The sequence below is a fragment of the Pipra filicauda genome, unplaced genomic scaffold, assembly GCF_003945595.2.
Source record: "Pipra filicauda isolate LSUMZ 115617 unplaced genomic scaffold, ASM394559v2 scaffold209_size2725305_pilon, whole genome shotgun sequence".
NCBI lineage: Eukaryota > Metazoa > Chordata > Aves > Passeriformes > Pipridae > Pipra > Pipra filicauda.
The window spans coordinates 1,119,923-1,135,721 of NW_024104320.1; the positions used below are offsets into that span (position 1 = coordinate 1,119,923).

Below are 15,799 nucleotides of genomic sequence, written 5' to 3' on the forward strand. Positions count from 1 at the left end.
TCCTAATACAGTCGTGGTTTTTTGACACATGCCTGTAGATACTCAGTGTAATAGGAGCTCAGCTTTAACCCATAACATGTTTTGTCTGTTTTCATGCCGAGTGCTGCACCTCTGTACATCCCCCTGGGCACACAACAATATGGGGTAGGATGAACTGAGCCAGACCACCCCATGGTCATGCTGGGACAGAAGCAGACACCACAAAACCAGTCTTTTCATTCTAGTTTTACCAGTTCAAACCTCAGTTAAGGAGATTATCTCTCTTCTGGAGATGTTCATCAGCTTTTCCTTACCTCCTGTCAAATTAAATCTCTGTTAAATATTTAATGGAATAAGGTAGTTTTACAAGATCCTCAGAGTTACAACACATCATGCAAGAGGTTTAAGCCCATCTTTTTCTGTGTTCATAAAAGGACACAGTCAGGGTGTTACAGATCTGGGAGGAACATATAAACCCCTTCAATGTTTTGTAGAGGCTGTTATCAGAGATGTAAGAGCATAGTAAAGAGGATATCACAGCTCCTCTCCAGCTGCCCCCAGCTCCCTGCACTCAGGCAGGAGGTTGCAGGGGCTGAAGCCAGCAAGACTGTGTCCAGGGTGATTCTCTGTTGGAGATGCAAGAGGACCAACCTTTTCTGAGCATATAAAAATGCAGATTCTGGAGAGGCTTTAACTTATAGCTACATATGGCAGAATTTTACATGTCTTCTGACACCAGGATGAGCTGAAGGGCTTAGGCTCTTGCTTCTCAGTGAACTGGTTGTGAGGCTTATTTTAACCCAAAGCAATGTATTTTCCTGCCTTTTGTTCCCAGACACTGCTGATTTGTTTCACAGAAATGTTGATTAAAAAAACTGCATCGCATCAAGACAGACACCATCATGAGAAATTTCAGCCCAACTGGCTCATATTTAATAATGTGCATATGGCGTGCTAGCAGAGTAAGGGACAGGTCAACTAATTAGATTAGAATTATTTTATTCAATAATTTATGATTAGTTTTACTAATATTTCTAATAATGCCACAGCTAACACAAGAATTTTAAAGCATCCTCAGACAATCTGATTGAAGTTGACTCAGGATAAGAGACTTGCTTAATTTCAAACTCCAACCTCACACAGTTTGTTGCTAAAATGCAGGACTGCTTGGAGATACACCCGTCTGAAAATAAAAGTGCAGGTGAATTTATGAGACAGATAAAGGAAAAAAAAGAAATCAGGTCTCAGAAAATTTTCTGGATTATGTAACGTTCCCACAAGCAAAAGCAGAAAATAAAAGAGAATCAACTATTGGATACTGGATATTATTAAGGGGGTCTCTGTGCTGTGGGTTTCTTTTGTACTTAGCTGCTGCACAGGCATGGGAAGCATCTGAGTTAAAATTTGCAGCAATTCAAAATTCTGAAACAATTTGACATCTTAATTTCATGTGTAACAGAGGAGCTTTCGTGGTGACTCCATTAGGCTTTAGGAGAGGATAATTGTGCTTTACCAGTTTAGAGGGAGGCACATACTAGGGGATGAAGGAGTGATGAACTTTAAAAGTGCCTCTGAGAACTTGAAGAGAGGAGAACAAAACTAGGAAAGGTTTCCTCATTTTTCTTTCCCTAGCTTTGGAGGTTTAGAGAAACGTGACTTATCTATAAATAACGGGAATGTATAAATAAAAAAACGGTCTCCAAACCTGAGCCTAAAACTGATCTCAGTGTTGCTTTCCATTGACAGATAACAAATATGCTCCTGCAGTCACTCTCAATGGGTTCATCTTTATTCTTGGAGGAGCTTATGCACGAGCAACCACCATCTATGACCCAGAGAAAGGCAATATTAAAGCAGGTCCCAACATGAACCACTCCAGGCAGTTCTGCAGGTGAGAAAAACCATTAAAATGGAATTACTGGTGCCTTAACATTTTCTGCTGATAGATAAGCTAATTAAAGTGAAGGGGAGAGGGGAAGGGAGGTGTGAACCATTTGGGCTTTTTCCTCATCTCTTTTTTGCACGTGTTCAGGGACACAGCATTTCCCAAAGTGTACATCCAGGACCCGACTATGGTTCATGTATCTCCTCACATTCAGGCACAATGGATCACGGGAAGGGATGTGTGTTGGGCTCCTCTAGTGACTACAGGAATGCTGTTTTCCTCAGTTTGCCATGCGTAACTGGAGGATGATAAATATCCGCTGTAGAAGAGACCACCATAATGTGGAACATATTTTTGCTAACTAGCTATAAGGTCCTTAAAAGAAGTACTGAGTAAGCATCACACACTGATATTAATTATTATTATTTATTAGGTGTTTTTGATTGCTTTTTGGGCTCACTTCCCCGATCCCGGTCACAAGCTGAACAAATTTCCCTAACTGGCTGACAAAAATAAAATTTGGCACCCATTGCAGGTACTGGCAGAACTTAAAGACCTTTTAAATAGTTTTACATGGCTGCTGCTACAGAAAGACGGGCTTGTTTTGGGCTGTTACACAGGCCAGCCCCTGGCAGAGCAGATCCCCATGCTGGGGACTGGCTGAGCTGTTGGTTTCCCTGGAAAAGCCACAGCTCATCAGCAAACACACAGGCACCAAGTGAGTGTTTGTTATCCATGTCTGATGCAGGAAAACCAGGACAGAGGGGATGTGCCAGGCAATGTCCAGACAAAACACTGGCTGGTGTTGGGAGGACTAGCAGCAATGGGGCAGCAGCAGGACCTGCATCTCCCAAAAGTTCAGCCAACAGCCCTTCTCCTTGCCCCAGGGGTGTCCCCAGCCCCCATTCTACTGTTCAAAAACACCTCCATGTTTTAATTTGTTGCATTTACCTTTCACTTTGGTGCAGATGAGAAAATGCCTTTTTTAAAAAGCATGCTTGTTTTTTCTCTTTTTGCTGTTTTTTTTCTCGTTTTCACCTTCTTTTCCCTTCTTTTTATTAATTTAAGGGGCACCCTTTCTTGGTTGCTGGAGCAGATATTGCTGTAAGCAAAGGGGTCGGAGCAGCCAAGCTCCACCCTAAGCCAGCTCCATCCCAGTGGTTCTCTGCCGTGTGCCCTTGTGCTAAGGATGTGTCCTCCCAGTCCCTCTGCTCTAGCAGGAGGCAAAGGAGGATGAGGAGTGCAGTGCTCAGGCAGTATATAATAATATTTTTGTCCTGAAAACCAGAACTAATGTGTACAGTGCAGCTCAGGATTAGAGCCCTAAACTGTAAAATGAAACACAAGGGACTTGGACATTTGATACATTCCTACATCTTCCTGTTGAGAGGGATGAGCTGCTCTTTGAATATCTCGGTTTTGTAAAAAGTAACAAAAATCTGTTAAATACAATTCAAGAGAAATTGCATGGCTGATTTCAACCAGGGGCTGTTGGCTGAGCATCTCACCTGAAAACTTCCCAGGGTTTCTAACTTGAAGGGATGCTTTGCTCGGCACCCTGAAGGAGGGAATCCAGTGGGACACCCTGAGATGGACCAAGGAGAGTGAACCAATGACCTAAATATTACGCAGTGCTTAAGCACCATAATAAACTGGCTTTGCTTAAGTAGAATTTGCCACTCATCAGTAAAAAGTTACTTCAAACTTTTAAATGAAATGTTTTCTAAAGCAGTAGTGGACAGGAAACCTACATTTATAGTGGAATAGTCACTGGAAAAGGAATAATCCAGTATATCCCAATTGGATGCCAAAGTTAGGCACCATTTCAAACATTTTTGAATGTTCTGGGAAACAGTCAAGGAAAAATATTTCAGCCTAAAGAGAGGATGTAAAGCCTGTGACAAAACCTAAACAAATCAGTATGTACAGAAATGGGGAAAATGGGAGCTTATCAGTAACAAATAGGTTAAAAACTGGCTGCTGCTACAGGAGGCTGAGAGAACCAGTGAAATACTGAAGGATAATAGAAGTAAAAAGAAAGGTACTTTAAGTCTTTGGGAATCCAATTTGTAATTTTAATCAGTTATAAAACCATTACTGATGAGGCTGATGAGGTAGCACAGTGTAATACAGACCAGTTGGATGGTTGTTTCTCATTTGTATTTGGAAGGGAGCAGGAAGGTTTGGTTCCATATTCTGCTGTGAGGAACCAAAAGCAGTCACTGTTGGCAGCAAGAGAAGATGTGAACTCACAAATGAAGTTCTCAGATCCAGCAACTCAGCTGTCTTAGACACAGGTGTCTTTAGAGATTCTGTTGCGAAGCTGATTGAGCCACTAATGTTGATTTTTAATAACTTTTCAAGATGAGGATGGATCAGGGCACTGCTAAAGTGACTCCATATTTTGAAAAGGTGAAAAGGAGAATTTCAGTGCAGCAATTAATTTTGCAAAGTACCAGCATCAAACTAAGTGGTCTCATTTAGCCTCATGTTGGTCCTCTGCAAAATAGCAGAGTGGTTAATTTGGGATTTCATCAACAAATAACTAGATGCTAATAAAATAATGAACAGCAATCAATGCACTTTTCCAGAAAAGGAGGCTTGTTAAACCAACTTGTTATAATAGAATCATTTAGGTTGGAAAAGACCTTTAAGGTCATGAAATCCAACCGTAAACCTGACACTGCCAAGACCACCAAAGGTATCAGGAAACCTAGTTCTTTGTTTTGGATTTTAATACAACACGCCTGGCTGCTAAAGACAACTGTGACGCTGTAATATACTGCGATTTCTCCAAGGTATTTGGCTGGTATTATATGGAATTAACAAGGCACACAGTAGAGAGATTAAATCTGCTTCACTGACAGATCTCAAAATGTAGTTGTTAATGAGAAGATATCATTGAGCAAGGCCACTGGTAGCAAGCATTGCTGCTTCTTCAATGCTATTTAATATATCTACCAACAATCCAGGTAAAAGAAATTCTCTCCAGATAAAGGCCACAGGTGGCATAACACTTGGTGGGTAAAAAATACTACAGAAGGAGCTATTTTATCAGCTACCTGAATATCTCAGTTCAACAGTCTCAAGCTAGCAGTGGTGTTTTAAATACAAAATAATACATGGAGGAAGCACAATCTTACAGCCCTGCTCCCTTAGAAAGCCAGGAACTCAGAGGAGGACATAAAGGAGGTCACTCACAGCTGCACAACATGAGCTCACATTGCAGTGTGCTGGATAGAAGGTCAGGGCAGTATTGGATATATAATAAAAGCTCTAACACCAAAAGGAAAACAAGTTGAATGTGGGTAGAGTGAGGGCTGCTGCATCCGGCGCCGGCGAGACAAATGCAGGTCTTGGGTCCTGCATCAACATGTGGAAGTATCAGCAGAAGTTCAAAGGGAAGCTGCCAGAATGACTCCGGGAAATTCAAGGAGTTTATCAAAGGAAGGCTGAGAGGTGACTTGATCACTGGGAGCAAGTGGAAAAGCTTTCAATCTTGCAGACAAAGGTATAGGAGGTTACAGGGACTGGAAAGTCAAGTTACGTATCTTGGCCTTGAAGTGAAGCACTTTCCCAACAGCAAGGATAATTAAACAGAGAACCAGCAAGGGAGGGGGTGAACTCACCAACACTTGATGTTTTTAAGAGGAGATTAGATATGTTTCTAAGAGAGATGCTGCCTGGGGAAGTGTCCATGGCCTATGTATACACAGGCTCAAATTAACGAAGCACAGAGGTCCCTTCTGACCTTAGCCTATGAATCTATAAATTCCTCATTCCACTCATTACCATGGATCACAAAAAACATGGTTTAAAAGCAGCAACATAAACAACTTAAAAATTAACTGCATGCTATTGATCTCCTCTCACCAGGAATCACTCGATACCGCATTTGCTGAGAAAAAATTTTGACCGCATCACTTTTATTTTTATCTGCTTTGTTTCTACACATTAGTGATAAGGGAGCATGATGGCCTCGAGCACAGGGAAAAGAAATGTGTGTGACATTCCCTACTTGTGAAAAATTAAAGGTCTGTTCAAATGGTTTTAATATCAAGTTAAATTACTTTTAATGAAAAATAAAAAATAAATGATTTGGGTCTCCAGCTCATAATCAACAGAAGAGCAAATTGAGCATCATTTTCAGATTAAGCCCAGCCTGATGGAAGTCAATAAGAAATTTGTGCTGACCTAGAATTAACCCTTTGAAGGATGATGCTAAATGGGTAAAGAGCTGTAATAGGCCTGAAGTATTTTAAAATACACTGAGAGTTCACACACACGTCTGGAATATCTTCCACACGACAGGTGAGGGAAATATTCGACTTTTCCCAAATATCAGGCAAGTGTAAGCTGTTTACCACAAGCACCCCATCTCAATTTGGCAGCCCCTGTTCATTTGCAGGATCTTTGGATGGCAGACAGCAGCCAACAGGTATGAAGAGCTGGGATGATCACACCTTGCTCTGCCAGACACCTCCCTTCAAAAAGACCTGCAAAGATGTCCCTCCCCACCAGCGTGGCAAGGCCTCCCTTTGCAGGCAGGCATTCTCCCTTCCTACAGTGCCCTTCAAGGGTTTATTTTTCCACAGGCAAAAAGAATACCAAATGTGTTCCTGTGAATGATTAAAAATTCCATATTCTGCTTGCTTAGGATGCAGGCAGCGTACAAACAGGCTTGTGCTACAGAGAGCCTCCACGGGGCAACAGCGGCAGCATGGTGGTGCCAGCAATAATTCCAGAGAAGCTAATTTAGTACCAGCAATTCCCAACAGACACCAGAAAAGCATTTTCTTTCTCCTTCTCCGACTGCTAACCAGTAAGATTTATTAGATGGTTCTGCCAAATGGAAATCTTTAATAAAACTTTGACTCAAGCTGAACAGCACAAAACCAGGGTCAGTTTGTGGATTATTTCCTCCCCCCCTCTTTTTTTCAAATAAGGCCTTGTTCTTGAACACCAAAGCCTGGTGCCTCCTGTGCTGAACTGCCAGGCATTGCTAATGTATAGCACCAGCCACAGCTTCCCCCAGCTGGCTCCTTTCCTCGTTGCTAAGTTCCTGGTAACTCCAGGCACTGGAAGGAGTTAGAGCACAGCTTGTTTGGATGGATATTCCCAGGTGAAGCTATTACAGAGCAGGGTTCCTTAATGGCTGCTTGCTTCCGGAGCCTGCAGACACGGTCTGAACATGGTCTGTTCAGCCAGCAGCATTTGCAGCTGGTCTGGAAGGGAAAACCAAAATCTTCCAGCATACCTGGAAGGAGACGTGTGTGTGGGACTGCACTCCACAGACAGCAGATGAGAACTGCAGCACCAGACTACTGGCAATAATTTCTGTAGGAGCTGATGACATGAAGGATTTTGGTGGGCGTTAAAGCATAAATGATACAGACAGAGCACTTGGGGCCATTACTGATGTGTTGTGGACTTTGGAATAAAACATTGCTGGTTTTCAGCAACAAGTAACGATGCCACGTGATGGTTTTGGATCATTAGCAAGGGAAAGTGCTCACAGAGTAGGGGAGAACATAACTGGAGCTTGGCCAAAACACCCACTCTAATAATCCTGCTCCAAGAAGGGGCATGATATCCTCCTAATTGACCGTGACTAATCTGGACCCTCATTTATCTGTCTCATTGTAAAGATGACACCTCTGGCAGCACAACACGGCCACCCGAGCTTGGCCTTCTCAGACATAACAACCTGGCTGCCACCCCGGCTGCTAAACAGCCCCAGAGCCTGTCAGCACAGCCACCAGCTCAGGACACTTTGGCACCTGACCCCTTCCACCCACAGAGACACCAGCAATGCCTTTTGTTTCGGCACCACAAACCACCGTGCAGGTGCCCTGAAAAAAATCCCCGGTTTAAACAAAAGCTTAAGGAGCACCTGCAGCTCTGCCTAACACTGCAGAGAGCCAGGTCCCACAGGGGCTGGTACCCTGGAGGGTTCCCTCATCCTAAGGCCTGCTCCACCCAGTTGATGAGCATCATAGAATCACAGAACATCCTGAGTTGGAAGGGACCCACAAGGATCATCAAGTCCAACTCCTGGCCCTGCACAAGACAACCCCAAGGATCACACCAGTATCGTTCAGTTCGACCTCCAGTAAAGCCCTCCTGTAATCTTAGGGCAGGAAGGAAATTCACCCACTAATAAATGCAGGCATTTTGGTTTTTTTTTTTTACTTCTTTTAAGCAGATCTTGCGTCTACCTAACTGATAATATTTAGTAATACTTATAGAACTGTTCCAAATAAATGTGTGCTTATGCACACAAAGCCAGGAGTGAGGAGGAAGAAGAACATTGTTTGAGGCCCCAGAAGATACTAAGTTTCAGGAAGTCAATACAACATAGTAATTCAGCCATTCCAATTTTTTTACAATTCCAGACATTACAAGAAAGGATTTTTTTTTTAATTTTTTTTAACTTTTCCTGATAAGGCTGATCTTTAGGACTCAGCAGGAAATTCTAAAACAATAACAAACAAAATTGAAAAACATTTCTGGTAGTCCCACTGCTTGGTGCTATATCCAGCCATCATGACTGGGAGAGGGAAGTCCTGGAGCAAGAGTGCTCAGGCACTCATCTCTCAACTACTAAAGAAAAAAAGGTACTGATATCCTCTGCTTTGGGTTGCTTCGAAATTACTGCCCATCAGGAGACTTTCATCATCCCACTGTACTCAGCATTTGTCAGGCTGCACGAGAACCACTGTGTCCACTTCTGGTCCCCATAGTTCAAAAAAACCAGACAGACTGGAGGGGGTCTAAAGGAGGGTCACGAAGATGATCAAAGGGTGAGAAGAGCCCACCTGATGAGGAAAAGCTCAAGGAGTTGGGTCTTTTCTTCCTGGAGAGGATAAGGCTTAGGGGGAACCTCACAGAGTATTCCAGCACTTAAAGGGTGGCTACAAGGAGGGACAGAAGCTCTTTCTGCACAAGGAGCCATGGCGAGAAGACAAGGGGCAACATGTACAAGTTTCAACAGGAAAAGCTACCTCTTGATATAAGAATTTTTTACGGTGAGATCAATCATTCATTGGAACAACCTCCCCAGGGATGTGGTGGAGTCCCCTTCACCAAAAGTTTTCAAGATATGACTGGACAGCATGCTAGATAACCTCATCTGGCATCCCTTTCACACAAAAGATTGGACCAGATGATCTTTTAAGGTCCCTTCTAACCTGGCTATGATTTTAGTGTTCAATGATTTGCTTTGCCCATCAAGTCCTTTAACAGGCAGCTGTCAGAGAGGAATCCTCTCTGTTGTTTGCTCAGGCTGGGCAAGGAATGCAGGGTGGATAGGCAGGGAAGAGATGTAAAGGATGTTTAGATGTGTATAAGCACACCCATCATGGACAGCCAGGTCCCCGCCAGCCCTTGGCACACCTCAACCTCATTGAGATTTTCCTAGGAGCGTGATTCATAGCTCCATGGAGGCTAGCAGATGGACCAGACCAGCAGTGGCAGTGTCAGGGGATAGTCACAGTGTGATCCTGTGATGCTGTGTGTGGTTTGGGAAATGAGGGACACCCTGGCACCTCAGGTGAACTGGCCTTGGGGCAGGAGAAGCCTCTTCAGCAAACAGCAGTAATTACCTGCCAAGTAGAAAGTCAGGTCATTAGCCTGCAGGGTAATAATTTGCTGAAATGTATTTTCCTGGAAGGAGTGGCTGAAGTGACCTCCATTTTGATACCAATTACCTTCACCCTGGGAGTTCTGCCAGAAAGGAGGAGGTCTGGCTGTTCCTCAGCTGGGGAAGTCAATGCCCCAAAGCCACCAGAGGGTTTGTGTCCCCACAGTGAGGCTTTGTGGCACAGAGCTTCCTTCCTTCCTTCCTAGGCTCTGACAGCCTGTAATCATTTTATCTCTCAGGATTAATGGCACCGAGCAATAAACTCGCATCCTAATTATTGTAATTATTTCTTTCTTTGTATGTCAGCCTTGGTAACTATATTTTTACAGCTGATGGGATGGAAGGGAGGGGATAAAAGAAATGTTGTCACAGTAATGAAGAAAGACCAATGAGCATACTCCTTTCCACTCAACTTTCCTCAAGGTTTTAAAGTCCACTTGAGTTTTCTATTCCCTAAGGTCCCAGAAATTAGCAGTGATTGTCCTAATACTGCAAAGTAGCAGCAATCTAGGACTAAATTCATAATTATCTTAAGCACCTACTTGCCACTTTAGCCCCAAAGATGACTGAATGTCTCCAAAGTCCCCTGCACACATAAGTACCTGCTACAGACTCAGAACTGTCCATTTCTCCATAGCAGGAGCAGCTCTCCTCAGGCATGACTCACAAACTAAGTGTTGTGCCAGTCTCATCTATGGGAATTGCATATGGAGGGGGCAGAAGCTCCTCTAATGACCATGTAAAATTCATAGTCTTCCAGAGCATGGAATTAAGCATCCATTTCTTCCCAACGTATTAGCACTATGATGGGAAGCTACAGGACTGAGGTGCTTGTCCCAGCCGCTGGGCAGGAATTTCTTCCAGTGCTGTAGCCCAGGTGCTGGAGAACAAGAGCAACGTTTCCCCACCCACTGTAACCCCAAATCCAGAGCATGGGCTGGGGAGAAACCCGAACCCAGATCATTTTGGGAAGGTGTGCTTGGCTACTGAGCTGCTCTGTGGTGGCAGCTGCTCTGGCTCAGAGGAGCTGCTACTGAACATCAGGCAGAAAGGGACCTGGGAGTTTGGATTGACAGGAAGCTGAACATGAGCCAGCAGTGTGGCCAGGTGGCCAAGAAGGCCAATGGCATCCTGGCCTGTATCAGGAACAGCATGGCCAGCAGGACCAGGGAAGTGATTCTTCCCCTGTACTCAGCACTGGTGAGGCCACACCTGGAGTGCTGTGTCCAGTTCTGGGCCCCTCAGTTCAGGAAGGATATTGAGGTGCTGGAGCAGGTCCAGAGAAGAGCAACAAGGTTGGTGAAGGGACTCGAGTACAAGTCCTGTGAGGAGAGGCTGAGGGAAATGGGGCTGTTCAGCCTGGAGAAGAGGAGGCTCAGGGTAGACCTCATCATTCTCTACAACTCCCTGACAGGAGGCTGTAGCCAGGTGCGGGTTGGTCTCTTCTCCCAGGCAGCTATCAGTAAGACAAGAGGGCATGGTCTTAAGCTCTGCCAGGAGAGGTTTAGATTAGATATTAGGAAGAAATTCTTAACAGAGAGGGTAATCAGGCATTGGAATGGGCTGCCCAGGGAAGTGATGGATTCTCCATCCCTGGAGGTTTTTAAGATAAGACTGGATGTGACACTTAGTGCCATGGTCTGGTAACCACGGTGGTAGTAGATCAAGGGTTGGACTTGATGATCTCAGAGGTCCCTTCCAACCTGGCTGATTCTATAATTCTGTGCCACAGAGGAGACTTCACTAGATAAAAACTAGGTGGCTAAAATACTACACAAAACACAAACAGCAATCACTACCCCATGGCCTCATCTCTAAACTCTCATCCTGCTGGTTTCAGCAGCCCCTCCACCACATCAGGGCTGTGGAGCTTGGGGTGGAACCATTGTCCCCCCTCCTCAGACTGGGTTTTGCAAGCTGTAATTCCCAGCCTGTCGTGCTTCTAAATAGGAACTTGTTCCAGGACAGAAATGGGCTTCTCACTCCTCAATAAATATCCTGAGTCCAAAACTGTGATTTAATATGCACATTTGTCTGATTTACTGTGTTGGCCACCTCTGCCTCCTCCTTGCCGTAGGGACTGAGCCTTGGCAGGAGTTCCTGCTGGGCAGTGCCTCTCCACCACCAGCCCTGGTTCTTTTGGAGGTGGGCTCCTTCTCTTTCAAAGCCATCTTTCAGGATGACACTTGCTTTACTCAAGTCCTTATTCTTCCCCATTTCTCCCTGACGTTTCAAAAATAATTACCAGTGCTTCGGTAAGTTCATTAGCAAACTCCCTTAGGACTCTGGGCTATGTATCATCCAGCCCTGATGATTTGTGGATAGGCTCTAATCAAGTGTTTCAAGTCTCTCTCTCCTTCCTCCTCCTTTCAGATTAACAGTTATTTTGACAAGATTCTCATTATTTCCTATTTCCTGGTGGTACCCAGGGACTAGGCTTATTTGAGGTCTCACTGTTGTCATTGTGAGTTTATTTTTAACCTCAGGCTCTGCTTCTCCACAAGGACATCAGAGTCTTGTGTTCTTCAGAAGCACATGGCTTTGTCAGTGCCATTTTAGTCTCAGTTCATCCTCTGTCCTCCAGTGCTCTCTGGCTTTTGCCATTATTACTTTATATCCTTCTTCTTCCCACTGCTCCAAAATTAGCCATAAGAAATTACTTTGCTTTTACCAAGCCTAGAGGATCACTACCCTTGTTAGATCTAGGCCACCTTCTTGGCTGCAATTAATTTATCATTTTCCTCTGCTATCCTTTGGTGTGTACACACTCTCCTGAGTCTCCATTTTCCTTCCCAACACAATCATCCACCAGCTACTCTCAAAAGGGATCCAGCCACCAGAAAAGCCAGCATCAACCCTATCCAGCTTAACATCTTTAAATCTACTCAGAGGACAAATTTGGGCTCCCCAGCAGACGAAAAGCAGGGACACCCCTCCTTTTTGGTTCCCCCCCCCACCCATGCAGTGGGACAGCAGCATGGAGCACAGGGCAGCCCTGCATAGGCTTTTCCCACCCAGTTGCCTCTGTCATCCTTCTGCCATTTCCAAATACACACAGGGGAGCAGTCCCTCGTTGTCCATCTTCATTAGCCCAAAGCCAGTGTCCTGCCCTGTGCAGGATTACTGAGGAGGATGAGGCATTAAGCAGAAGGAAGAGATGAGGCCAAGGAGTAATTTTTCTTTCAAATACCTTCCCTACCTATGCACCTTCCCTCCTACCAAGAGCCTATGGACCACAGGATTAGCCCAGCCCCCTTATTCTCAATTTACAAGAGATATCTGAAGTCAAACACTTCCACTTTCAAAAAGCAGTAAGGGTTTTTGTCTTCTTTAGATGCCAGCATATAACTCCCTTGCCATTCCCTCAGCTGCACATCCCCAGCCATCAGATCCATGCACGCTGGGTTCACTTTTCCCTGGACACCACACCTCCGGGGTGCACAAGACGAGTCAGTGGGACCTCCAAGCTCCCACACTATGGAAGCGTCTGAAGCAACAGAATGTGGTTTGAAGGTGTTTCTCCCCCCCATTTTGCAGCATTCATTGATAATTAAAGGAGTAACTTGAAGCAAGGTCTTATTCCAGCCAAGGTGGCAGGGACCCCAAACTGCTTGGATTGCTTTTGCATGTGCACAGTATTACAGGGATGCATTGTCCTGCTGCTTTTGCTGCAGATCCCATATGTGGGCTGGAGAAACATCTTACCTGGATGTATTTCTGTTGTTTACATTAGAGACAACATTTGCCTACCTGGCAGGAACACAAAAAGGATTAATTTTGGGGAGAGAAAGGGAGAAGGAAGAGAAATGTTCACACACCTTTATATAGATAAGAATAAAAGGTGTATTTATTGCTTACCCCTTCTTACAAAAGATTGGGTTTGTTTTGAGCCTAAAAAGAAAATTGTCAGCAGGACCACTAACTAAAACTTACTTTTTTTTATATAAAACACAGCGCTGTTGTTCTGGATGGAAAAATCTACGCCACCGGTGGGATCGTCAGCAGCGAAGGACCTGCCCTGGGAAACATGGAAGCCTATGACCCTAAAACAAACACATGGACACTTCTACCAAATATGCCCTGCCCTGTTTTCCGACACGGCTGCGTAGCAATCAAGAAGTACATCCAGAGCGGCTGATGTTCCCCAGGAGTTGGATGGAGAACTGTTTGTACCTGTTGAAAGCAGGCAAAAGGAACACTATTACTTAAGGAACAAAAGCAGCAAAGCCAGCCAGTGAACATATTGCTCTAAAGTCTTGAATAGTGTCTACATTGAATGTAGAAAAATCATCCTCACCTTTTGGTGAACAAGGAGCAGAGAGCTCCGTGCTATGTAAGATATTGTAACTTAATAATGCAAGGGTGTCACTAGATGTTATAGTGGCACTTGTTCTGGATATCGGCTTTTGGTCAACCCAGGTGCAATAGAATTTCTCATATTTTTTAAGCTGGGGAAGAGAGGAAAAAAATAATCTGCATTTTACTTTAGAGCTCGAGCTTGATTCTTAAAATAACCATGCAGATTAGTTTTACTATTACACTTTAGGCATCAATCTATTTGAAAGGTCAAAGTGTCCTTACCACTTTGATTCCTACATTTGTTTTTAAGAAATACATGCTTTTCAATACCAATGACTGAGAGAAGTCTTGTGTGACAGATGGCTTATGTTGATGTCAGTCTTCCATCAGATCAAACAATTCTTTCAGTTCTCTAGAGAAGAGCCCAGATGGGGGGGTGAGGTGGGGACTGGGGAGAAGAAGAAGAGCCATTGGTAATAAATTCCATGTAAAATGATTTAAAAAGGTCTGTTGGGCTGAATGAGTTTCTGCTCCAGGTGCTGCTTGTGTGGGCACGTGTGGCTGTGGCCATAGGTGGGGCCATAGGGGGGGCGGCTCCTAAACCTTTTCCTCCCAGTTTCTGCTGATGCACTTGGCAGTGCTTGATTCCCATACTGCAAAATGAATTGATTCCAGAGGTGTTCTCCTGATAAACCCACTCTTCACTTCTGGCTGGAATCACAGTAAAACGCACAGCATAGTGTGGGTTTTCCATGTTTTCATCAAACAGAGAAGACGCCTCCTGTGGCTACACACTCATTTTGGCTCTCAACCAAAATTCCTTATGTTGGGATACATGCCACTATTTTTTATGTAAAGTCTGAGCAGTTTTTTGTTTTACTTTATTTTTCAAGTTCCCCACCCAGTGTGAAAACCTTATCATTCTCTTATATACAGATTTTAAATACATGAGTTTAAAGCCCATGGTAGAAAAATGCATAGACTTAAGCCCAGTGTAAGAGACTTCAAATTATTACTATGTAGAGTTGTAAGTATATGCACAGCACAGGGGTTATATTTTTATATATATTAAAATATTGTCTATCCAGAGAGCATTGTGATGTGGAAATTCTTTATAAATTTATACATAAAAGGATCAAATGGGAGATGGACCGGGTAACATATAGGGGGCAGGGGAAAGCATCTTAAAATTCACCAACAGGAAGCAACCCCAAGCTACGGATTGTCTGATTTCTTTCCACGGAGAGGGAGAAAAAAGTTGCCATACTTGCCTTTGCAGACTCAAATCCCAAATGCCATGCCAGTAATTCAAGAAGGAGGGTCCTGTACAGGGCACGGGTGAGATCTTACATTCAAAATCTAGTTGAATTTCATACCAAATACAGTAGCCTTTTTATACAAAGGGAGGTCTGCCTACAGCTTTGGGAAAATCAATGCAGATGGTTAGCTAATCATCTTATTTTATTAATAATCATTTATAAAATAAAAGAAAAAAAAAGAAATTTGTATCTTGCAGTATTTAAAGAATAAGTGCTCAAGTCAGCTGAGTCAAGCTATAGGGTGACTCAAGTCTCTCATTTTGACAGTGAGGTTCCAGTCTTTGTTATGCAGTTGTTTTATTTATTCTTTAAAAAAAAAAGAAAAAATAATAAGCACAACAAAATTATATACTAGTATGTCATTTAAAGTATTTATGTCAAACAGGGTGCAAGTGTGAACCTAAAGATTGGAGCACAAGTTTCTAACTGCCTGGGGCAGGACTAATTTTAGTGTTGGTGTGTGTCTACCTCCAAAGGAGGTGCTACCTGTCAGCAAGACCGAAACATATTCGACATTTCCAATTTAGCTTATTTCTTCATTTCTCACACTGGAACAAAACTGGCTATTTCTGTGAATAATATTAAAAACAGGGTTATCTGTAATGGTATTGTATATAGTTTATGTTTACTGTTAAGTTCTTGTTATATTATAATAAATATATTTATAGATCTAGA

At 43.6% G+C, this 15,799-nt stretch overlaps 1 protein-coding gene across 7 annotated transcripts in view; it reads left to right on the forward strand.

Moving 5' to 3' along the window:
* Positions 1 to 15,799, forward strand: part of KLHL29 (kelch like family member 29) — a 393,217-nt gene extending 377,418 nt beyond the window's left edge. For 5 of the 7 annotated variants that reach the window (XM_027749235.2, XM_027749234.2, XM_027749236.2 and 2 more), the window contains 2 exons: positions 1,726 to 1,870; positions 13,461 to 15,799. In XM_027749235.2, the coding sequence (XP_027605036.1) occupies positions 1,726 to 1,870; positions 13,461 to 13,644 (329 nt within the window). In that variant the 3' untranslated portion in view covers positions 13,645 to 15,799. Of the gene's footprint in view, positions 1 to 1,725; positions 1,871 to 6,521; positions 10,622 to 13,460 lie in introns of those variants that run through there. The other 2 variants (XM_039380950.1, XM_027749237.2) reach the window with 2 other exon arrangements.